The sequence below is a fragment of the Natrix helvetica genome, assembly GCF_964273705.1.
Source record: "Natrix helvetica genome assembly, chromosome: 2".
NCBI lineage: Eukaryota > Metazoa > Chordata > Lepidosauria > Squamata > Natricidae > Natrix > Natrix helvetica.
The window spans coordinates 272216054-272241151 of NC_138552.1; the positions used below are offsets into that span (position 1 = coordinate 272216054).

Below are 25098 nucleotides of genomic sequence, written 5' to 3' on the forward strand. Positions count from 1 at the left end.
GCAAAAATTGGACTAAATGATGCTTCTTGAAGCTCAGGCCACAAGTTGTCCATTGCTGGTGTAATGAATACACCACTTTTATTACACTGGCTTATAATCCTTATCACTCAGTGCCAGTTACTATTATAAAGATAAATATCACCATGAACCACAGAAAGCAAGAATTTTGCTATTGGAATTTGGCAGTAAAAATTGCGTGCCCTTGGGCTGATTCACCTGCAGAATGGACACGTTGACAGATCACTGCAATCTGATGTAGTCCATACTTATGTCTCTTCCCTTACAGCTGTTCCCCAGTAATGGGACATGTAAAGCTATGAGTTCACAAAGGAAGATACGCTTTGATATTCTTCCTCTCTACTAACACCTTTCTTGGCGTTTCTGTATCATTTAAGTAAGCTATGACCATCATATGAAAAGCTGAAGGTTTTTTTTTCTCTTCTGAACTCAATGTAAGGCAGGGGTGTCCAAACCTGGGAACTTTAAGACTTGTGGACTTCAACTCCCAGAATTCCCCAGCCAGCCATGCTGGCTGGGGAATTCTGGGAGTTGAAGTCCACAAGTCTTAAAGTTCCCAAGTTTGGACACCCCTGATGTAAGGCCACCTGAATAGGTATGATGGGTTTCTATTATAATTGTTTTCTATCTTCCTTCATGGTCATCAGGGGAGATCAGAGTAGTGCCATAAGCTACTTGACTGTCCTTCCTCGAGGAATGGAGTGTGTTGTCTTCAGCATCGATGGGTCCTTCGCTGCCAGTGTCTCCATCATGGGCAGTGACCCTAAAGTCAGAGCCGGAGCAGTTGATGTCGTCAGGTAAAGGCCACCTCACAATTCCGTTTTATTTTATTTTATTTTTGTTTATTTTATTAGATTTATTATAGCCTCCTGTTCCAGGGAGATTCTGGGTGGCTTACAAAATAATACCAAATTAAAACAAAGCCAGCTAAAACAACCATTATTAAAAAGCGTAACAGTGCATATCACCATCCCTAACACATTAATATGAGCCAGGTTTTAAGGCAGGGGTGTCCAAACTTGGGAACTTTAAGACTTGTGGACTTCAAGTCCCAGAATTCCCCAGCCAGCTCTGCTGGCTGGGGAATTCTGGGAGTTGAAGTCCACAAGTCTTAAAGTTCCCAAGTTTGGACACCCCTGATTTAAGGACTTTTCAGAATCCCAAGGGAGGGGTGTTTTCTGCATCTGGGGAGGGTGGATGTTGTTCTAGAGCAGGGGTCACCAACCTTTCGGACCTCAGGGACCACCAAATTCATAATTTTATATTCCGCGGACCAATAATATGATCTGGTCAAGGGGTGCCTCGCCAGCCTCTACTCGTCCATCCCCTCTTACCCACCCCTCTCCTGCCTGCCTAGGCTCCTTAGGGCTCCAACAGGAAGCAGTTGTTGGAGCTAAGCAGCCACCATGAGAAAGAGTTAGCAAAACAGCTGGCTCTGTTCAAATTGGATCTGACTAAGAAGGAGGCTCAGCAGAAGCACCTCACTGAGGACTACGAGCATAGGCTTTCCAAGCAGAGAGAAGACCTGTGGGAGTGCAAGGCCAGGTACCGGCGCCTGGAGGCTCAGCGGGCTGAGATAGTCAGCCTGTTCCAGGCCATGATGCAATCCCACTGGAACGAGGACCTCCGGCTCCTTGCCACCAGTGGCACTTTCCTCCAGCCTTCGCCCAAAGCCCCGTGCCAGGAGGCTGAAGCAGACCCCAAGTCAGAATTTCTCCCCCCTCTCCAACCTACACAAAAAGACCCCAAAGGGGGAGACTCTGCAGTAACACAAATGCTCATTGCACGTATCTGGCCCGGGGGCCGTAGTTTGAGGACCCCCGATTTAGTGCAGTATAAAAAATGGAAATATTTTTTCTGCGGAGCACCAGTGGTCCATGGAACACCAGTTGGTGACCACTGCTCTAAAGGGCGGGGATCTTCCTTGGCCCCACAAGATGGCAGCCTTTAATAGAAGGGACCTGGAGTGCACCCAACTCAGCCTGAATGTACCAGAGAAAGGTGATCCCTCAGACAACCAAGTCCTATTCCATGAAGGGGTTTAAAGGTATCAATCAGCACCTTGAATCGTACCCAGAAGCCAAATGACAGCTAGTGTAGCAGTGGTGATACATGGGCACAATGAGGCGTGCCCATTATTGCTCGCACTGCTGCATTTTGAACCAAGTGTAGCTTCTGTCTGGTTTTCAAGGGCAGCCCCAGGTAGAGTGCAGTACAGTAGTCCAGTTGTGAGGCCTGCACTGCCTCCTGGGCGAGGAAAGAGCACAACTGCTACCACGTAAGATATATCTGTGCAAGGGAAAATCCGTCAATCCAAGTGGAAATAGCCAATGGCTTCCATGGAGAATTCCTGACCTTTCCCTATAAAGGCAGCCCCTTTTGTCTACTGATGAAGCAGTCAAGGGGTAAGCATTCCGGAATGAAAATACGCATTGACATATTCCTGTCAGTTGCACCTTGGAAATCATCTGTTTGGGGAAAACGTTGTGACATTTTCACCACTTGGTGGCAGCAGTGCTAACAGAATATCCCCAGGCAAAACTTCCAGGTTCCATGAAATATTAAACTCTGGAACTTTTCTTCAACTTTTTGAAGGAAATTGTGTTTCCTGTCTCCATCATATGCCCCCCCCCGACCCCTCTTTACTTTTTCCCTGTGATTCTCTAGGCACCAAACCGTCAAAACTGCAGTTAAGCACCTTGTGTAAGGAAGGGGGAATTTCCTGCGCCACACATCCTCTTCAGTCCTGTGTTGACTGATAATATGGCTGTGGAGATGTTTAATTTTGTACTTTGTCTATTTTAGACTGTGCACCACAACTTGTATGTATTTCCATTCTCAAGTGGCTGGGAACCTGGTTACTGAACTTTGTTTACAGGAGTCAGAGAGAACTTTGTGGGGGCACAAAGGAATAGCTAGATCTGCTTCAGGGGTGGGCTTCAAAGTTTTTAGCAAGGGGTTCTCTGCCCAATTGCTGGGTGGGCGTGGCCTAGTTGGCCTCCTGAACCACGGGGGGGGGGCATTTTTGCCCTCCCCGGGCATCAGAGGCTTTATTCGAGCCTCCGGGAGGGTGAAATCAGCCTCCCCAGGTTCTGGAGGCCGTTTTTCACCCTCCCTGAGCCTCCGCGTGTGCCCTGCACTTAGCTGCATTCAAAACAGGCCACGTGGGGACTCCTGGGATGGGAGGGGTGGGGTGGGCGGGGCCAGCCAGGAGCGAGATTTGGGGGTTCTCCAAACTGCACAAATCTTAGCTAGAGGTTCTCCTGAACCCCTGCGAACCTCCAGCAGCCCTCCCCTGATCTGCATAGTCATAAACCATTCCTACGTTAAGCCATAAACCATGTTTGGTAAACCACAACAGCATTCACATTCCAAGCTAAACCAAAACCAAACAAGTATCTCTGTGCCATAAAACAAATTTAAAACCAAAGCCTGATTTTGTAGCCATGAGAACAAAGGAGTAAAAGAAGAAGAGTTAATATTAACAAGTACAGGTCATTTAGTGACCAAAGTTGCAATGGCATTGAAAAAAGGGACTTATGACCGGTTTTCATGCTTTTGATCGTTACAGCACAGTCACATGATCAGAATTTTGGATGCTTGGCAACTGGTTCCTATTGATGATGTTTGCAGGGTCCTGAGGTCATGTGATCACTTTTTGCAACCTTCTGACTAGCAAAATCAGTGGGGAAGGCCTATTCGCTTAACAACCGTGTGACTAACCGAACAACTGCCCTGATTCACTTAACAACTGTGGCAAGAAAGCTCGTGAAATGGAGCCAAAAGTCACTTAACAAATGTCTCACTTAGTAATAGAAATTTCGGGCTCAATTGTGGTTGTAAGTCAAGGACTAAGTGTCAAAGCAACCAGTGGAAGCCTACATGGGGGCGGGGATGCCCTGAGAGCCTTTTTATAGCTTGTAAAGATGCCAGGCCCCTCAGAGAAGGTTTAGTCAAGTTCACCGTTGTAGGCAGATTTCCTCAGATGTTTTCAGTCAGATTGAAGTTTCATAAAAGGAGGAGTTTCCTCAAACAGCCTGGAATTAAGCATCAAAGGGCTTCAAAAGCAGCAATTTGTATTCCGCCTGGAAACAAATTGGCAGGTAGTGCAATGCTTTAAGCACAGGTGTAATATGGCCTCTTAGCATTGTTTCCTAGACTCACCTGGTGGTTTAGTTATGTAACCATTAAAACCTCCAGGTGCTTCACAGATTCACAGACAATGCTACATAGAACACATTCATCATTTTACCATTGTGTACACCACACTTTTAAGTCATACTCTTCCAGAAACAAAATGTTAAGGCAGTCCTGGGTTTTTCCCTCTCTTCAATCCAGCAATTAGATTTGTCCAGATGTTGCTCCAGTCTGCCTACCTGCTCCTTCTGGGAGAATTTAATCCCAGACAGAATTACCATCTCTCAAATTATGGTCTCCTACAATCAATAAGTTCGTTTTCTCCAGATGCAATTTTAATTCATTTTTCTCTCATTCAGCCCATTACTGGCTGTAGGCAGGCAGCTCTGCAGGGACACCTGTCCACTTCCTGAAGATGTAACAGAGAAGTAGGGTGTCCTCAATGTACTAATGTCACCTCGCTCCAAATCTTTTAGCAGTTTCGGTGTAGATATTGATAAGCCTCGGAGACCAAATAGAATCCTAAGAGCTCCTATTTGGTTTAACAACTGCAGTGCATCCATAGGCCGTCAGCACTTTCATCAGAAGGATGAGAATAGTTGCATAGTGCAAGCTGCTTCCCTTTTAGGAAGGCATTCAATCTTCCACTGCATATAGAAAAGGAAGATCTTGCCCATGACTCAGCTCGCAATCACTGATCCTCCCTTGACTGACAGACATCTCTGAGCAACTCTGTCCAAGCTAGAGATGGAGCCATTGTTGGCCTGTGGCTCCTATTTCTAAATCTCAGTTATCCTAGCCACTCCCACCCCCGATTTAGCAAGAGAAGGGAATCCCGATGTCATGTGATGCCCCCGTGATGACGTGAGTTTGACACCTCTGATCTACACCCTCTGTTCTTGCCCAAACAAAGATAATCAGCCGCTAGCCAAACCACAACCTACCCCGAAGCCAGTTTGAAATGTGCCATTATTTTATTGGATTTTATCTATCACATTGTTATATTGCCACAAACTGGAAAATTTAGGCAAAATAATCTGCTTCATCCAGGACTGGCTACAATTGATAAACCAGCAGTCTCTCAATCCCTTTACCAACCATAGTAGATTAGAAGCTAGCTTTTAATTGCCTGTCTTCTTAAGAAGTAGAAAGCTCCTTAAGAAGTGATCTAGTAACTATCTTTTTTAAATAGAGAGGCATTTGGCTTTCCCTCAGAAAGGCATGCATAATTTGAAGTAATATGTAATTACTAACATCCTCTTGGCTAGAAGTTGGAAGCCAGGTTGTGCAAGGATATAAAAATATTGTTGCCAACATGCTATCTACTTCCTCATGTGTTGCAAATTGGGGTTGATCCAATTCAACCCTCACAGTTCACTCTCTGCTAAAAATATAGTATTAAGATAGCCTCAAATGTAAAATAATTTATCTGTCAAAACTCCTAATTTAAAGTGTCTCTGAAGTTTCTATAGTAGAACTGTGGGAGAAGGGAAGAGAACTTGGATTAGGTTTTTGGCAGATGCAATATATGTGGGGATAGAGGGGGAAGCTTCAAATGCTTTCCTTTTTGTATTTTGGATCACCGTCTACAACAGCGATGGTGAACCTTTTTTGGCTCGGGTGCCACAAGTGGGGGGAGTGCAGGAGGGTTGTGTGCGGGCGTGCCGCATCCATAATGCAATGCGCGACACCCCCAGTGCGCATACGCGCACTACAGCCACTCCCCCCCCATTTTTACATGCTTTTTTTGCCCTGCCCAGGCTCCAGAGGCTTTATAGGAGCCTAGGGAGAGCGAAAAGAGCCTCCCCCACCCCCCCCGGAGGCCCTCCAGAGGCTTCAGGGACCGTCCGGAGGCATCCCTGAAGCCTTCGGAACGCTTAAAACGACCCTCCGAGCAAACCGGACTTCCGGTTTGCTCGGAGGGTCGTTTTAAGCGTTCGGAAGGCTTCAGGGATGCCTCCGGACGGTCCCTGAAGCCTCCGGGGGCGGGGGGGCGGGGGAGGCCCTTTTCGCCCTCCCCAGGCTCCTATAAAGCCTCTGGAGCCTGGGCAGGGTGAAAAATGGCTTTTAAAAACGGTGAACCCAGCTGGCCAGCACGCGCATGTGCGCTGGCCAGCTAACAGGGCAGCACCTCGCGTGCCCTGACAAATGGCTCCGCGTGCCACAGGTGGCACGCGTGCCATAGGTTCGCCATCACTGGTCTACAACTTTTGCAACCATGTTTAATATGATTTTTTTTTACTTTTTTCCTTAATATGCATAATTTATAAACTTTTATCTAAGGAGGAAAAAAGATTACAGCAGTGACTGGGGAATTCTGGGAATTGAAATCCATGCGCTATAAAAGTTTACCAAGGTTGAGAAACACCTGGATGAGAAAGAAGTTGAAATTGAAAGTAATTGATACAGGGGTAAAAGAGGGAACTTATCATTAAGAAGACTGTGTTAAATATTAGAGAAATGAAAATTTTGAAGGATAATTCATGATTATTTATTGGTTTCGGAATTATTTTTAAAGTGCTATACATTTGCATTCAATTGCCAGCTAAATAATTTCATTCCCCTAGCTCTGACTGTTATAGCATGCTAATAACCAGGGGACCTCAGCAACTTACAATTTCACTTTCACAACCTTCATCTGCAATTCCATCCCTTCCCTCTTTCTAACCATCTGTTTTTCCTCTATAGTTACTTTCTCACCTTTTGGTACTCTCCCATTCTCACTCTTCCCCTCTGGGATTCTATTGGACAGAATAAATGCCTATGGAGATTTTCAGTCATCCTGGTGATGATTGTCCCCAAAGTGCTTTTTCAAAAGGCAACTGGACTTTCTTGGTTTATCCTTGAAGACATGAACTGAAGAAGCTTCTTAGATGAGAAACAAAACCTCTTCAAGGAAAAAACAAGGAAGTCCGGTTGCCTTTTGAAAAGGCACCTTTGAGACAGTCATGACCTGGATGACTGAGAATCTCCATGGACACCTCTGTAGTTACCTTCTCACCTTCTGGTATTCTCCCATTCAACTCCTCCCCTCTACCAGACAGAATCGTCATAAACTGTTTGATGATCCCAGTTGCTTTTCTCTTCTCTCTGTTACAGGCATTGGCAAGATCTTGGCTACCTGATTATCTATATCACAGGACGTCCCGACATGCAAAAGCAACGTGTTGTCTCCTGGCTGTCTCAACACAACTTCCCTCAAGGAATGATTTTCTTCTCTGATGGTCTGGTCCATGATCCTTTAAGGCAGAAAACCATTTTTCTCCGGAATCTTGTGCAAGAGGTAACAGTTAGTTGATAGCCTTCCTCCTTGCCCTTTCAGGAGCAAGTTTTGAAGTTTGATTAATTAGACACTAATTTTCCTGAGTAGTTTGTTCAGAAACAGCCATAACCTGTGAGTTAAGACTCCAGTAATCCATGTACTTCTGTTCTGACCTAGGCTTCTCTAAAAAGCACAAAGCAGATTCCTGGTCCCGACAAAACCCTTTTTAGTAAACGAATGTGAATTCCTCTCATTCACATTCAGCAAAAGCCTGGTAAACAGTCTTTGAAAGGTGAATTTATGATCACAGACCTTATCTAGCTTGGAAAGCTGCCATGTAAATATTTTCCAAACGCAATGCTGTGCAAGGAAAGACTGGGCACAGAGTCTCTGAGATTCACAGACAGATGTTCACACTCCTGAAATGAATGAATGAATGAACAAACAAACGAATTGTTTCCTGCAAAAGCCCACTCCCCTTTTGCTCCTCTTTTATTTTTTAAGGGAGGGGCCATTCACCATCCACCTGTGGCTTTACTCCCAAGTCAACCCTGATTTCTTAGTTGTTCCTCCCCAACCTCCTCACTGTCCCACTTTGCTGCCAGCTCTGCTGGTGGGCCACAACAACTTCATAGTTCAAATTCATGATTGCTAGTGACCCAGACTGATGATGTGAGTTAATTGGGGTATTAAAAATGGGAGCTATAGGCTCTGGCTGGTATCATATTTTCATGGCTAACCTTTGACATTTCTCCCTCCAGTGCCACATCAAAATTTGTGCTGCCTATGGCTCCATGAAGGACATTTCTGTGTATAATGTCCTGGGTCTTTCCCCCTCTCAGATATACATTGTTGGACGACCAGCAAAGAAATATCAGACTCTGTGCCAGGTGATTTTTCTTTTTCTTGTTCTGAAAGATTTAAGGGCCCTGGAAAATAAGAAGGCTCCTGGGGACATTGTACAATTAACCCTTGTGAGATGGAATTTGTCTGCTGCTGCGGCAGCAACAACAGCAAACCAGAGCACTTAGTTTAGTCTGATGTGCCTGCATGCATCCTATAGAAACATGCCAGACAGAAGGATATATGCACTCTCCTTATTTAAGTTTTAATTGTAAGTCTTAAAATCATAGAATTGTGGAACTGGAAGGAATCACATGGATAATCTCATCCAGTGTTTCTCCATGCTGCTTGGGGAATTCTGGAAGTTAAAGTCCATACATTTTAAAGTTTGCTGAGGTAGGAGTAAATCAGAGAAACCCTGATTTACCCCTACCCTCTGTAGCAGTGATGGCAAACCTTTTAGACACTAAATGCCCAAACTGCACGCATGCGCAGGCCCAACCTGGAAGATGCACGCGTGTGTGAATGCACAAATGCATGGACATGTGTGCATGTGCTGACATGCGCGGCAGAGATCTGAAGACCAGCTGGCTGGCAGGGGGCGGGGCATCCCAACACCTGCAGTTGCGGCAAGAGTTAAGATCGTTTTCTTTGCTGAGCTTCTGTTTCAATATTTGCAGGGAAACAGAAGCTCACGAAAGAAACGCCATGGAAATCTGACCTGGGGCGACGGTGTGCGTACCAGCAGAGAGGGCTCTGTGTGCCACCTCTGGCACGCGGGCCATAGGTTCCCCATCACAGCTCTATCGTGTACAAGAGAACTAATGAAACCATCCTTGAAAGATGGCTCTTTATTTGAAAACTCCAGAGAATTCCAAAGCTTCCTAAGTAGAAAGTTGCCCTGTTGAACAGATCTGACCATTAGGAAGATTGCCATGGTATTTAAATAAAACCTGGGTAGCTGCAACGTATTCCCATTATGGCAGGGGTGTCCAAAGTTGGGAACTTTAAGACTGGTGGACTTCAACTCCCAGAATTCCCCAGCCAGCTCTGCTGGCTGGGGAATTCTGGGAGTTGAAGTCCACCAGTCTTAAAGTTCCCAACTTTGGACACCCCTGCATTATGGAGTCCTTCGTGCTATCTAAGCTTGGCTGCTTGTTTGCAGGACTTCCATTACCCAGCTAGGTAACATCTTCAGGTAACATCAGTTTAACTTTCACTGGATAATGAAATGTTTGCATGGAAACAACAAAGCTCAGAGAGCACCAAGAACTTCACAGTTCAATCCCGAACTACAGGCTCTCTCTTCTACAGGGAATCCTTGACTTAAAGCCACAATTGTGACCAGAGCTTCCATTGCTAAGTGATGCAGTTGTTAAGTGAGCTGCGCTCACCTTTTTTTTTTTTTACCATGGTCATTAAACAAATCACATAATGCTTAAGTGAGTCCAACTTTGTTCATTGACTTTGTTGGAAGCCCCTTGAAAAGGGTGCAAATGACTGCAACCGTCATATGTACATGTTGGTTGCCAAGCACCTGGATTTTGAGCATCTGGCTGTGAGGGCACTGTGACAGCCATAAATGCGAAGACCAGTCATAAATCACTTCTTTTCAGTGCCATTGAGCTTTCAATAGTTGTTAAACAAAAGGTTTATAATTTGACAACTCTGTATTATGCCTATTATTTCTGATCCTATGGAAAACATTTCTTGATGGCTCTCTTTTGTGCAACTGATGTGTCTCCCCGGTTTTGTTCAGACTGACGCCAGGTGCAACTGATGTGTCTCCCAGGTTCCTTCAATCTTTTCATTATTTATTAAATTTGTTGGCTGCCCATCTCATTGCGAGGCAACTCTGGGTGGGTTACAACATTAAAGAGGGCAATATAGAGCATGCTCTCAAGTCATAGTGTTATCTGTGTTACCCTCCATGGCACCTGCTCTAAGTTGTCGCATACATCTAGAAATGGGCTGCCAGAATTATAGACATTCCAGGTGTAGAGTGGAATAAGAATTTCACTTCTTTTTGATTCAGTATTCCCCCTAACTGGCTAGTGCTAGTGCTTCTTCTACCAGCTGTCTAACACAGCTGCCTCATGTTAAGACCTTTTCCCAAAACCAGCTTAATGTTTCTTGCCCACGCACTCATCCCTCTGTGGAGGCTGTAGAGTCCCTGCATTCTTTGCATTTTTTATTACAAATGTAGACAAACATTACCCTCCACTGAAGGATGCTTGGCCAATTCCTTGGCACAAATTCTCTCTTACTCCTTACAGGTGGCCGCAAGGAAAGAGCCAGCTGATTGGTCTATTCTTGATTCACTTGTCCTTCATTGGCTTTTAATCTGGTTGGTTGGTGTTTGGGAAGAAGAGCAATGAAGCTTCTGCATTACATTACTCCCTTCCTCCATGCCACAGATGATGCTAAACGTTTGTCATCTTTGTTCTCCTTCTCTCCTCCAGTTTATCAGTGAAGGTTATGCAGCCCACTTGGCTTCCCTGGAGTTCAGCCTCCGTTCTCGGCCTAAGAAGAACAACTCCCGCATGATCCTAAGGAAAGGCAGCTTTGGTCTTCATTCACAACCCGATTTCCTGCGCAAGAGGAATCACCTCCGGAGAACTATGTCTGTCCAGCAGCCTGACCCACCATCCTTGACCCCCAAGCCAGAGCGTGCCCAAAGCCAGCCCGAGTCAGATAAAGACCATGACCGGCATCTGCCCTCCATAGTGTGGATGAGAGGGGGGGTTCATAAGTTTGAGTCTGTCCCATAACAAGAGCTGGGATTGCACCACCAGGCCCCTGGCATCCTGCAAAGAGCTTGTAGGCATTTGCTCTTTGAGTTGCACTTGGCAGCTTCATGGTTCAAAGTGATGGAGAGGATTGGAATTCACAAAGCTCTGGCAGCTTCTATCTCCCATGGGGAGCTTTCTGTTCGTTCCTCTTGTTTGTATCCACTCATGAAACATTGAAAGTAGAGAAAACGATTTGTACCAACCGCGATCTCTTGCGGGGGGTGATGCTGGGCAGGAAAATGAGCTTGTGTCTTAATGTTTACTTCGTAACAAAAATGTGCAATAAAGCAGAGTGGGGAAGCCCCAGCTCATCTCAGTGAGAAAGGGCCTCACTGACAGCAACCACATCTGCTTCTCAAAAAGGCAGCCTTCTGGTGTGGCGGCAGCAACATCTGCAGTTCTTGGGGCAAATAAGAATCAAAGGGAGGAGCCCATAGCTGTGCACTGGGGGAATCTCTTGGGTGCCTTAAGCCCAATATTTTTTCATCCAGACAGTTCTATCACTGGCTCATCACCAGAATAGGTCTCAATTTTACTTATTTATCAGAGGCTTCGGTAGAGGCAACATATGAACGTGGAAACCAGTGGTGGAAAAAATTGAACCCTGGATTCAATGCAGGCCTACTGTTTTTCAGATGTGCCACCCATCTTCTGTGGCTACACAATAGCATTTTTGCTATTTTTGCAGAAAACCATAACTTCTAAAGAAACTAAAGGGACCATCTGCATCCTTCTGCCACATCATCATAATCCCACTGAAGCAACCTTCACTCCTGCTACTCACAGTGTCCTATCCTATGTGTTGAACACACTGTTGAGCTTCAGGAGACAAATTTCATGTGCCATATTTCCAATGTTTTACGAGTTCTGTTGCCATTTCTGAATAAAATATGTATCCCAAACACTCAGTGATAAGGCATCGGTTTTCCATATGAAGCGGTCTCATGACAAAACTTGACCTCTCCAGTTAGGGCTAGTAAATCCTAAGTCGATTTGGATATAAAATGAGTTAATAAACTAGGGAACTGATTCAAAACAAGGGAGTTGATTTTATTCCTATAAGGTAAATGTGTATGCATGGCATACAGGCTTTTCAGGAGTCTCTCACCTATTTTTCCCACCATCGGATGCAGTGTAGCTATAGAAAATACAGAGTAAATGAAAGTTCCATGCAACTCTTGAGAAAGAGACTGAGATCTCTGTTCTGGGCCCGATCCATCGGACCTTGGTAGAAGTTGAGCAACCCCAGTCAACCGTTACCCCATCACAAAAGTACAATGGAAGAATGGCAAAGGAAAGGAGTCGGGAGATAGCAAATGACATTGTACTACTAAGTATTGAAGTAGAGTACCATAGCGCATATTTCATAGCAGAAATAATAGGCAAAACATGCCTGTCATCTGTTCTTAGAATTGACCAGACAAGGTAACAGCGCACAAGAACCTTACCCTAAATAGATTGAGCTTTTTTTCTTTATTTGAAGTATATCAATATTAGAAAGCAGATGGTGCCTACAGTAATGAAAGGAGGATGAAATATGGCAAATTGCTTCATGACTTAATTGCTGTACAATCCTGAGGTTATTAAATGAGGATTATTAAATGAGTCCTTGCCTTTCATAAATCTGCTTCTGGTAATACAACTGTATACCTTTCCTAAGCTGCAGCAACAAAATTTCCTCAGAGAGTTAATCAAGGGCTTTGTAAAAAAAATATATTAACTGTCAGTGTCTCATAGCTAATGCAATCTTGATTTTTCTTGTATCTTCAAAGCCTTTTCTCCCTATGGGCATCTGCACCAATTTCATTATTCTCCTTTAATAATGATTTATTTGGCAACTGCTCTTCAGAGATTTTGGATCACTCTTGAATCTACATCTGTTTGACTGCCAGCTCCATCTCTGCCTGATAACCATTTTTTTCTTCATCTTCTGTACTCTTAGACTCCAACAGTATTAACTTCTTACCAGCCTCTTAACCCCTTTTGGCTTCTCTTCCCCATTGGACACTATATTTTCAAACTGCCGGCTTCCCCAATTCTTCTCAGACTCCGCTTGCCTGCTTGAAGTACTGTACAGGTGGACTATCCAATAATTATATGACAGGATGGCAGACAGAGGCATTTTTAACCTTTTCAAATTTGGGTTGATTCTGAGCATCAGACTCATTTAATAACATCTCTTGCTCCTTCAGATGTTCAAATGGTCTTACTCTGCCATAGTTGCACATTAGTTTTCCAAGACAATATCCATCGATCTGAAGGTGCTTGCTGATTGAGTGTGCTACTTAACCTTCATGATTTTGACAACATGGGAGCACAACTCTACTATTTCCAGCCAAGTGTGCACCACATTGGTCCATTTATCTATCACATGCTGAACAGCAAAGATCACAAAAGAAAAGAAGCAGGCAATGAAACTGAAACACAAACCCTCCAAGTTGTTGACCTTGATTGATTTTTGCATACAGAAAGGGCAGGCATTCTCTTTTGGGGCTCCCTTATCTCACCACACCACTCAAAAGCTTTGAATCTCTTACTGTGGTGTTCCTTCGTTTTATCTCTTGTTCTCCTTCATGTAAAGAATGTCTCTCTAATCATTCTTTTCATTGACCTTTTTCTGGTTCTTGCATAAGTAGGGAGATCTACCAGAATTGTTAAACTGCTCAACTTCACACAATACATGGTTTTGATTGATTATACTGCATATCCTCCCTTTGGTAGGTAAGGCTAAAATGGGTAATTGGTGATTCTGGCCTTTGTGAGAATCCAGCCATTAGTTTAACAAGTGGTGAGAATTTGACCATAATGTTAATATGATTTCTTTCTTTGGGTATAGTAATGTCTCGAGGTAGTATTGTTGTAAACTGCATTTAGTGTTTTTAGTGAACCCAGTCAATAATAAGCATCCCTTACACCAAGATTCAAGCAGATAGCATGGGCTTAAAAACCAAATTAGATGTAATCTAGCGAGTAAATTTGCTGTTTTTAAAAAAGAGATAGACATTCTCCAAGCAATTGAGGAGGCATCTTGGGAAACTTTCCCTTTGTCTGCTTATTAGTCCAGGCCCTTGGACTAATGCTTCTACATGACTTAACTGACATCACATGTAGTTAATGAAGCAAGTTAAGGTTGAAGAATAATTCACAATCAACTTTTGCAACGGTGCATTATGGGTGACATTATTGAGAGATTTTGTTACCCAGAAAAAAAAATGGAGAGTCCCCAGGGTGTTGTAGACATTATACCAGGTAATTCAGAGTTAAACACATCAACTTTAGCTCATGATTATAGTAAGGAACTATATCCCCCAAATTGCATGCTTGAATGTGTTACAGTCAGTGGTGGGTTTCAAATTTTTTTAGAACCTCTTCTGTAGGTGTGGCCTGCTTTGTGGGAGTGGCTTGCCGGCCATGTGACTGGTGGGAGTGGCTTGTCAGCCATGTGACCAGGTGGGAGTGGCTTGCCAGCATGTGACTGGGTGGGTGTGGCCAACTTGTAAAATGTGGCGAAACTCACTTAACAACGCTCTTGCTTAGCGACCAAAATGTTGGCTCAGAAACTCTGGCATTTGAAGTGTGCAAGTCTTAAAGCTGTCAAGTTACAAGACCCTTGCACCCCTAACCCTTTAGAAAAAAAACCCAGGGGTGTTCAAACTTGACAGCTTTAAGACTTGTGGACTTCAACTCCCGAATTCCTCCTCTCGCTCTTCATCTTGATGATGTGCGGACGGGCGGGGGAAGGGAGATGGAACCGGTTCTAAATGGCACTGTAGATTTGTGGAACCTCTTCTATAGAAGAGGTTAGAACTGCAGGAACCCACCCCTGGTTATAATCCTCCATGCTTGTAGGAATGGGACAGAATAATTGCATCTTGATGTGTGGCAAATCCATAAAGAGTGCAAACAGGTTTGTAACTCAATTTAAATGTAACATGGTACAAGAAATGGTTTTGTAAGGTCAGTTCTATTGGCCCCTGAGAGATTTTAGCAAAACAGATTTATTGGCCCTGGGATTATCTGCTGGTATTCTTCAAGTACTGTTTATTTAAAAATACCCTCCTCTCTTATTCATCTCAGACCTCCACATTTAATAATGCTTCTCCTTCCATTGACTTAATTATTGCCTCAGTAGGTACTTCCAGGCTATTTATGTGATTCAGCATAAGCTTTGCTATCCAAAAGTGGGACAAACAAGAATGTTGAGACATGACAATTTAGGGATCTCTACGAAAGAGTTCCCTGTAGTCTCATTTTAGGCCTGAAGCTTTAAGAAATGGAAATGCTGGCACTAAAACCATGAATGTATTGTGTTGGCTGACATTTTCCATTCCCATGTGGGCTCCACCCACATCCTGTTACTTTTCACTGTAGTTTTACAGGAGAGTACCGTGTTCTTCTGATGCTTCAGAATTCACCTGGAAAAAACAAAGACTGGAACAAGCAACTAGACAACACAGGTGTGAAAGGTTGCTTAAAGAAGGTTATGTCGGAAGCAGATAGCATCAAGTGCATTCAGATGGGAAATTTGTAGGAAAACTGAAGATCTGGATAATTCTAAAACATTTCAATAAAGAAGAAGAAACCTTTGTGGACTATCTTAGAATAGCACTCTCGATATTGTGATAAATGGATGTTTGAACCTACTTGTGTGTTAGGACCGATCCTGACATGGATTGATCACTTTGTGGGTCTTGGATTCAATCTGTGAGGAATGATCTGCTGGATTCCCCAAAGTTACTTCCATCTATCAGCGTGTCTCTTTCTGACGATAAATAGAAAGGAGTATCCTAGTTAACCAAGACGTCGTTCTTCTTTCTCCCCATCCAGGACTGGGACAACCTTAATGTTCTTAAATGCCTTGTTAACAGTTCCCTTTATGCTGCTCCCTCATATTTAAGAACTTGTTCTTTTAAAAAAAAGCCAGTGAACAATGGTGGCTTGTTATAATGTGTGTTGTTACGAGATGACATGTATATGGTTGTGCTGTGTGTGCGCATACACGTGTGTGCAGTGTTTCACATCAGTGCCATTGCTAACTTTGCATAGCAGAAGTTAACTTTTATATTACATGTTTTGTTCAAGGTTTGGCTGCTCTTTTGTAGGATTGTGAAAAGACCTTTGACTCTGTTCCAGGTATGAATAGCGTTCTTAATCCAAATCTGAGCTTTCACATTTAAGTAGCACTAAAGGAAATGCTGGGCTGGCGGCCTCTGCTGCTGCCTTGACCCAAATATTCTGTGGTGTGTCTTTTTTCTGAAGTAGTCTTTGAGTCCTCTTGAATGTTCAAAGATTTCTTCCCATTCATTGGCATTTACAGATCAACTCCTATTTTCATGACCTCACCTGGTGGAAAACCACATCATTCACCGCATTATTTGAACGCAGCATCTTCTGTGTTGCACCAAGGGAGGGAGGGAGGGAGGGAGGGAGGGAAAAGGAAAAAATGGGGAAAATATATTCAAATGGGGCTAGATGTGAGTGCTTTGCCTTTTTTCTACACGAGGGACTTGTGCTTTGCAGAATCTCCCGTCAACTACCAGAACCATTATTGGAAGTGGTAAATATCTTCTACAAAGGCATTCTCTTGCAAAGTAAGACAAAACAGTTTTGTAGCACTATCAGGTAGCAATGCAGGCTGATTAAGAGTCATTTGGAGGCTGAAAGTTGAATTCATAAAAGCTCCGTGCTGGTAGAGATGAACTATTTCACATTTTTCCCCTTCACTTGCACTGATTATTACCATCTCCTATATTTCCCAATAGAATGAATCCTTCAGACAGCAAAAAGCTAGACACACAGTTTCTCCTATTCCTGCTGGAACACATTTGGTCCCTAAATTTTTTCACCATAAACAGGTAGATGAATTTCTAAATTCTAAAGAGTTCTGCAACCTTCCAAATCTCCCAGAAAGCAGGATAATAACCATGCGTGCACCATGTCTGTGTACCATCATTTGCTATTCAAAATGTTTAATACTAGTCTGCAAATGTATTTAATACTTGTATTTGATTTTTGTTAAAATTATCTTGGAAAGATGACAGGAAGTTGTTAGCTTATTAGACTTCACATTAAAAGGGCCAAAATCAAAATAATCTGAGGCACTAATACTAAATATTTTCATATTTTTATTTTTTTTAATGAAATTTACATTGGCGACACCAGGTACGCCAATTCATCTCTAGACACTTAATTACCATATTTTTCGGAGTATAAGCTGCACCCTTTTCCCTCAAAAAAGAGGATGGAAATCTGGGTGCATCTTATACACTGTATACAGCATTTTGTGCCTCCTGAAACCTCGCCCCCTTCACCAAAATGCCTGTGCATAGCCTTTAGGATGCTTATAGAGTGCTTCTGGGGGCTGGGAGGGCAGAAATGAGCGAAAAACAGGCCGTTTTTTCTCAATTTTGCCCCCCAGCCCCTAGGAACACACGATAAGCCTCCTAAAGGCTATGCATGCCCTTTTTTGACAATGCATTTTTGGGAGGTCTGCAGGGTGCAAAACCTTTTTTTAAAATTTGCCTCTGCAAAACCTTGGTGCGTCTTATTCTCTGGTGTGTTTTATACTCCATAAAATATAGTAGATTTGTACAAACCTTGGTTTAGTCAATAGAGTGCTCATAGACACAGCTGAGCAAAAGATATCCCTTTTGAAGTATGGAGAAATCCATGCTTATTTACAAGATTCCATTTTTTCCTGCCACCTTTCCAAGTCAAGATATATTAGGCTGTTTTCTTACGGCGTTGGGAGATATAGTGACATAGTTATTCTTCCAGGAACTCTGCCTTCTTGCCTTATCAGCGTCATTCTACATCCATAATTACAAAATACAAAATAGCTTTGATCTTTCTCCATCTAGAGGTGAAATGGCAAAATTAAAAACCTGTTCTTGTTTTCTGGGTTAATTATGAATATTGATTTCGTGTCTTCGAAATGTGAGTTAATCATTGAATAGGTTCACTCTACTACAAAGAAGCTAAGTTCAGAGTGTTTTAGATTCTCAGCCTGGGACTCCTAGACCAGTGATGGCGAACCTTTTCGGCAACAAATGCCAAAAAGGGAGTGTGCATGCACGAGCACAGCTCCGAGAGCCGAAAAGCAAATTCATCTGGGACGCGACCAGGAAGAGGATCTGCCCAGGGGTCATGTGTGCAGTGGAAAATGAACTTCCGGTTTGCAGCGCGCACATGTGCGCCGGCCAGCAAGTCTTCTGGTTACTGCCATGCATGCACACACGCCGATCAGCAAGCTGCCGTGCATGCTTACGCGGGAAAACGGAAGACCAGCTCTTCCGGTCCACAGCACTGCTGCACGCACCAAGGCAAGCTGATCATCATGTGCACATGTACGCCAGAAACCCGGAAGAGGAATGGGCAATGCCACATGTATCAGGCGACATGGCTCCACATGCCACATCACTGTTCTAGACTATGCTTCCCTGAATTGGGTCTGAAGATGTTTTCAAACTCATGATTTGTCTGGTTCTGTGATTCTTGGAAAACACTTTAGGGTGAGATTTAGAAGGGAAGGGTTGGAGGGCGTAACAGTGAGGTGCTTCAAGAATTAAACTTTGAATTGCTAAATGTAGAGAGAGTATGAGCAATACAGGGGATTATCAAGTGTATAATGATGGTGGACAACCAGCTAAATCTTTATGGAACAATCAGAGAGACAGAGACTATGGTAAGAAGTAAGTAATTCTATCCTGCCTCAAAGCAGCACACCAAATTGGCCTTGTTATATTTATTCTATTTGGAGGTGTTTTTTTTAAAGAAAAACAACAGCTTGGATTTGAAAGCTGCCGTATATTTATATTTTTATTTATATGATTTTATTTATATATCAAATTTGGAGATTGCCCATCTCCTTCGCAGAAGGACTTTTTAACACTGAGATGCCAAAGAATGTGAGCTTTGAACTGAAAAATTGTTTTGTTACGAGTCTGCATATGAGGATGTGGTATTTTGAATGTTGGATAAACTCCAGCAGCAGAGAGGTTGCCAGAATATTTTAAGCACATAACCATTTCCAATGGTTGCGGGAGGGGAGAGAAGAGTTAATGCTTTTTTCCAAGTGGTATTTTATTTTATTTTCAGCTGGTTTTTAAAATCTTCTGACCTAACGTGACTTAATGTCAAGTATCACACTTTCTTTGCCTTTCAGTATGTATCTTTTTTAACTCTTTCTTTGATGTGGGCAAATTTTCTGTTGCTCGGACCCACAATTTCTGATTAATTGTTTTAACTCTCAGCACTCTGATGAAATAAAGCACCAGGCCTTGTTTGAAACTAGTGTTTCTTATTGTTTCCACGTGTGCTACTGTGCATCTTTGTTTCATGCACAAAAATAAATGTATCTATTCCTACTCTATACCTTCCACAAATCCGTGACTACACGAGCAGAAGAGGAAATAAAGCAATGTAACTTCTAAAGCAGGCTGAGTCTTTACTATCTGCTACCACATGTCCTTCAAATCCCTTACATCAGGGGCAGTGGTAGGTTTCAAAATTTTTTAGAACCTCTTCTGAAGGTGTGGCCTGCTTTGTGGGAGTGGCTTGCTGGCCATGTGACCGAGTGGGAGTGGCTTGACGGTCATGTGACTGAGTGGGCATGGCCAACTTTTAAAATGTGGTGAAACTCACTTAACAACGCTCTTGCTTAGCAACCAAAATGTTGGCTCAGAAATTCTGGCATTTGAAGCACGCAAGACCCTGGCACCCCTAACCCTTTAGGAAAAAAAACCAGGGATGTTCAAACTTGACAGCTTTAAGACTTGTGGACTTCAACTCCCAGAATTCCTCCTCTCGCTCTTCATCTTGATGATGGGCGGGGGGAGGGAGCTGGAACCGGTTCTAAATGGCACTGTAGATTTGTGGAACCTCTTCTATAGAAGAGGTTAGAACTGGTAGAAACCCACCCCTGATCAGGGGTGTCAAACTCAATTTCATTGAGGGCCGCCTCAGGGTTTGTGTTTTACCTCAGGGGCCGAGGTGGATGTGGCCAGGGTAGGTGTGGCCAGCTTGACGTCACTTGTGTTATGGCCCAAGCACTCAACCAGCAAAAAGAGGCTCCTGAGCTCTGTTTTCGGCTGTGACTGCCTCCTGCAGCCCTTTACCAGCAAAAACAAAGCTCGGGTGAGCTGCACATGCCACCCTGGGCCCCGTTTTGGGCCACAACAGCCTTCTGCCAGCAAAAATGGTGCTCTGTTTTCATTGGCAGAGGACTGCAGGCAGTGACGTGCAGTCAGGTGAGGCAAGTGAGGCACAGCCTAACCTCTCATCATCAGGGCAGTGAGTCATTCGATGGGAAACTTGCCTTTTGGGAGGAATGACCCAGCTTGGCTCCTGCTTTCGATCTGCTGCCCAACGACCGAACGGAGAAGCGAAGAGGCAGGAGAGACAAAGCAGGAGCCAAGCCGAGTCATTCCTTCCAAGAGGCAAGTTTCCTATCGAATGACTCGCTGCCCTAGACTCGAGGCTCCAGTCCAGCCTGCGGTGCTTGCAGCCCCGCCAGCTCCTCCAGGGACTCCCAAGCTCGGCACCAGAGAGCTGCCGCGAGAGAGGCCGGCCAGGTTGCCCAGGCGGCGGAGGTTCCCTTTGTTCTTTCGGGTGTGGGAAGCGGAGGGGGGAGAGGCTTCCTCCGCTCCGTCCGCTCCCCACCTGCGCTGCCCACGCCCGACAAGCGCACCCCGGATTCCGCGCAGCTCTGGCAGGCAGTGCCGTGGCCGAATCCCAGGGCGGAGGGCGGCAGGTCGCAACTGAGCATGCCTGACTGTGGAATTCTGGGAGTTGAAGTCCACAAGTCTAAAAAAATTGCTGCCTCACCAGCTATAAACCTCACCGCACGTCACTGACTGCAGGAGGCCGTTGCAACCAAAAACATGGGCCTTGGAGGGTTGCATGCAGCCCTCCCGAGCTCCGTTTTCGCTGGCAGAGGCACCGCAGGCTAGTCCTTTGCTGTTTCCAGGGCGGCCCCGTGGCCCAGATCTAAGCACTTGAGTTTGACACCCCTGCCTTGCATGTTTTGGATGAACAGATAAGGGAATGGAGGAATGACCTGTATTCCATTTTATGGAATAGCCAGCGCATGATGTGCACTGTCATTTGTAAATAGGGAATGCCTATCTTAAGCGGGGAATAATTAGCCAAGCAGCCACTCCAAGTTCAAGTTGATTAACCATATTCACTCATTGTGTTCTACATGCAGCTATGGGAATTAATTCATTGGGATTTATAAACCTTTCTTTATGTCTTAGCAACAAGTAGAAAATACTCATGGCACTGACATTCCATGACAAAAATGGCAGATTTTCAATGGCATTTTAGAGATTTTTACATCGAATTAAAAATGGAAATGGATGTCCTGAGCCTCTGAGCTTTAAGCACCCATTTTGACTCTTAAAACTGCCAAGCTCCTTTCAAAATGTACATTTTAGCCTCCTTCATCAGGTCTGCCCATTGTGGTCTGGGAAAGCCGAAAAGCTGCTTTTAAGCACAAGACTGGACAATGTATAATGTAATTTCTGTCAACTGGAGTTTGTTCAACAAACTCTGTATAATGTGATAAAGCCACAACTTATTTTAAATTGCAAATAACAGAAATAATTAAATTACATTTTTTTTTAAAAAAACTACGGGTAGCCCTCGACTTACTACCACAAGTGAGCCCAAATTTTCTGTGGCTAATGAAAAATTTGTGAAGTGAGTTTTGCTCCATTTTATGACCCTTCTTGCCACAGTTTGTTAAGTGAATCACTGCAGTTAAGTTAGTAACTCCATTGTTGAGTGAATTTGGATTCCCCGTTGACTTTGCTTGTGAGAAGGTTGCAAAAAGTGCTCACGCCACCCTGGGACACAGCACCGGTCATAAATATGAGTCAGTTGCTAAGTGTCTGAATTTTGATGCTGCAGTGATTGTGTGGGAAATGGTCACGAGTCACTTTTTTCAGTGCTGTTGCACTTTGAACGGTCACTAAATGAACGGTTGTAAGTCAAGGACTCCCTGTATTTCTTACAAGCTGTTAAAGCCTACTGTTTCCAGCATCAAGGAAAATAACATTGCCTTATTGAATGGCAGAGTGGGATTACTGTTTCCAATAAAGCTTGAACGCAGGAAAAATAAACCATTCTGAGACTGAATAAAGATAGAGCGTGCAACCAGCAGTTATAATTACCTATTCCCTAGTAAAACAACAACAACAACAACAACAACAACTTAATCTCATTTTGGATTTCCAGGAATGATTATTGCTTGTAGACTACCACATTCACTATATCTCAGAGCTTTAGGCTTCTCCTATCATAAGATTTTCCAAAGCTGCATTTCTATGCCAAGTAGCTGAGAACGTAAAATCAAGCCCATGAATAAGCAAGAGGTGATAATGAATAAAGTAGAATTTAGAATAGAATTTAGAATAGGAAAATAGAGTAGAGAAGAGAAGAGTAAAGAATAGAACAAAACAGAATAGAATAACAGAGTTGGAAGGGACCTTGGAGGTCTTCTACTCCAATCCCTGCTCAGCCAGGAAACCCTATACCAGGGGTATCAAACTCATGTCACAGTGGCATCATGTGACTCTCCCCCCCCCCTTTGCTAAGCTGGGCATGGGCATGGCCAGCACACGACACATCTGACCCGCAGGCTGCAAGTTTGACAGCCCTGCCCTAAACCATGCCAGGCAAATGGTTATCCGGTCTCTTCTTAAAAACTTCAGTGTTGGAGCATTCACAACCTCTGGAGGCAGGTTGTGATGAATTGTTCTGTCAGTTTGATTTTAGAACTTAAATATATTTAAGAAGCAAGCAAGGTGGAAAGGGATTTTCCCTTATTAATTACTCATCTCTTGATGAACAGCCAGCCCAAGAAAACTGAACAGGGCTGTTTTGGAAGTAAGACAGTAGCTTATGTGGGAAAGTGGTGTGTCTCTCTTTGAGTGGATCTTTGCTCCTGGTAATTGCCTAGACAGGTATCTGCAGTTCTTCTGGTAACATGTTTGGAAGTGACTTTTCATTGCTTACTTCCCAGGACTTAGAGCAGGTGACCGGCCTTGGGACACCCAGATGGCTTTGTGCTCAAGGTAGGACTAGAATTCATATAAAACTACCTCTCCAATACATATACATACAAGTAGTCCTGAACTTATGACCACATTTGGGATCAGAAGGTGCATTTAAGCAATGCAACCATTAAGTGAGACATGCCTGATTTTATGAGTGCGCCTGAACCAGTAGCAATAAAATTGGCAACCCATCACTGATGATTATGTATACCTAAAATGAATACGAATACAACGCAATATTAGGACAGGGAAGGTAGGCACGCTGGTGCGCTTGTGCACGCCTCTTAGAAATGGGGTGAGGTCAACAGTAGACAGTCTAAGGTTAAAGTTTTGGGGGTTTGGGGAAGAAACCACAGGGCATTCCAGGCATTGACAACTCTGTCGTATTTTCTGCAATCAACCTTACAGTGGTTTACCATAAGTTTGTATCAGGGGTGGGTTCCTACCAGCTTTGATACTGGTTCGTTTCACACGCACTTCACAAATATATATATATATTTGTGAATGCCCCAACACTGGAAGTCTTTAAGAAGATGTTGGATAGCCATTTGTCTGAAACAGTATAGGTTTTCCTGCCTAGGCAGGGGGTTGGACTAGAAGACCTCCAAGGTCCCTTCCAACTCTGCTATTGTATTGTATACCGTGCTTCCCCCCAAATAAGACAAGGTCTTATTTTCTTTTGACCCCCGAAATAAGCACCTTATTTTTGGGGAGGTCTTATTATTTTTGAGGTGCAGGAGGCGGTGACCATGATCACCTCATGGCTGCTGCTGTGTTGCAATATTTTCAGGGTGGGCTTATTTTAGAGCATGCACTCAAAAGCCCAATTGGACTTATTATCTGGGGAGGTCTTATTTTTGAATATAATTGTAAGAACAAATGTCCTTTGTGACATTGTGTTTTTTTACATATACTTGGGATGACAGCAGTATATGTAATTGTTAATCCTGGACTAGAAAGGCCTAGCCTCTTGCTTCCCTGAGAATGGGTCACTTCGGGCCTGTCGTTTCCTCAGCCCAAGAAAGGAAGAGTATTGTAACATGATGTAAATTTAGAAAGAGGTTAAACTATATCTGTGCTTATAAAACTTCCTCTGTCTTTAACTTTTATTTTTCTTGCCCTTTTTGCTTTTCTTTGATTTCTTTTTCTCCCTTAGTTTCTATTAATTTGTTTAGTTTTTATCTTCTTGTGTAAAAGTTTTAATACAAATTATAGATTAAAATGAAAAAGAAGGAAAGAGAGAATTGTGGACTGTTAACCAAAAGCCGACAGCAAGTGTCCCATAAGAGAATCATAACAAACAGTAACCATTAAAGGATCTGTTTCAAAATATCCTAGTAATTATAGTAATGTGAGCCTCCTCTACAGAATAGGACAGGCAGGTTTAAGCATTATGAAAAAAGAACCTGACCCCAGGTACACACAAACTGTTTCACATCTGCACAGATCAGTCCAATGATGCTTAAATTGCAGTATTGTGCACAGGTCCAGTGCCATATTTTAAAAGAAAAGACTTCCTGTCCAAGAAGTAGGGGTGGTAATAACCACAGGCTTTCATGTTGGAAATCCCAGATTTGCAGAAACTCCCACCTGTATTAGTTACAATGCCCCATGGTTGATACTCGTGTTAAGAAGGAGAGAAGCAACTTAGAACCAAGGAGAAATTTCCTGACTGTGAGAACAATTAACCAGTGGAATTGCTTGCCTCCAGAAGTTGTGAGTGCCCCATCACTGGAGGCTTTCAAGAAGAGACTGGACAGCCATTTATCCAGGATGGTATAAAGTCTCCTGCTTGAGCAAGGGGTTGGACTAGAAGACCTCCAAGGTCCCTTCCAACTCTTATCATTCTATGTTCTAATAGTGCAGGAAGACAGCCAAGCCGCACACATCCCCAGACAGAGTCAATCTTTCAATGAAATAAGAATTGTTGTGTAACCTGAAGGAGCTCTCAGAAAAGATTTCAAACACAGACAAGCAGAGACATGTA

General features: G+C 43.6%; 1 protein-coding gene and 1 long non-coding RNA gene across 6 annotated transcripts in view; one reads left to right on the top strand and one right to left on the bottom strand.

Annotated features, from left to right (window-relative positions):
* PITPNM3 (PITPNM family member 3) overlaps positions 1 to 11956 on the top strand; it is a 162611-nt gene extending 150655 nt beyond the window's left edge. For all 5 annotated transcript variants that reach the window (XM_081941197.1, XM_081941200.1, XM_081941199.1 and 2 more), the window contains exons 17-20: positions 666 to 815; positions 7255 to 7438; positions 8179 to 8307; positions 10723 to 11956. In XM_081941197.1, coding sequence (XP_081797323.1) covers positions 666 to 815; positions 7255 to 7438; positions 8179 to 8307; positions 10723 to 11031 — 772 coding nt within the window. In that variant the 3' untranslated portion in view covers positions 11032 to 11956. The remainder of the gene's footprint in view (positions 1 to 665; positions 816 to 7254; positions 7439 to 8178; positions 8308 to 10722) is intronic.
* On the bottom strand, positions 11524 to 17462 carry LOC309386144. The gene is made up of 2 exons (XR_014174353.1): positions 14870 to 17462; positions 11524 to 14836 (listed from the first exon to the last, which is right to left on the bottom strand). It is a non-coding gene; the product is annotated as an uncharacterized lncRNA (long non-coding RNA).
* Between the last annotated feature and the right edge of the window lie 7636 nt (positions 17463 to 25098).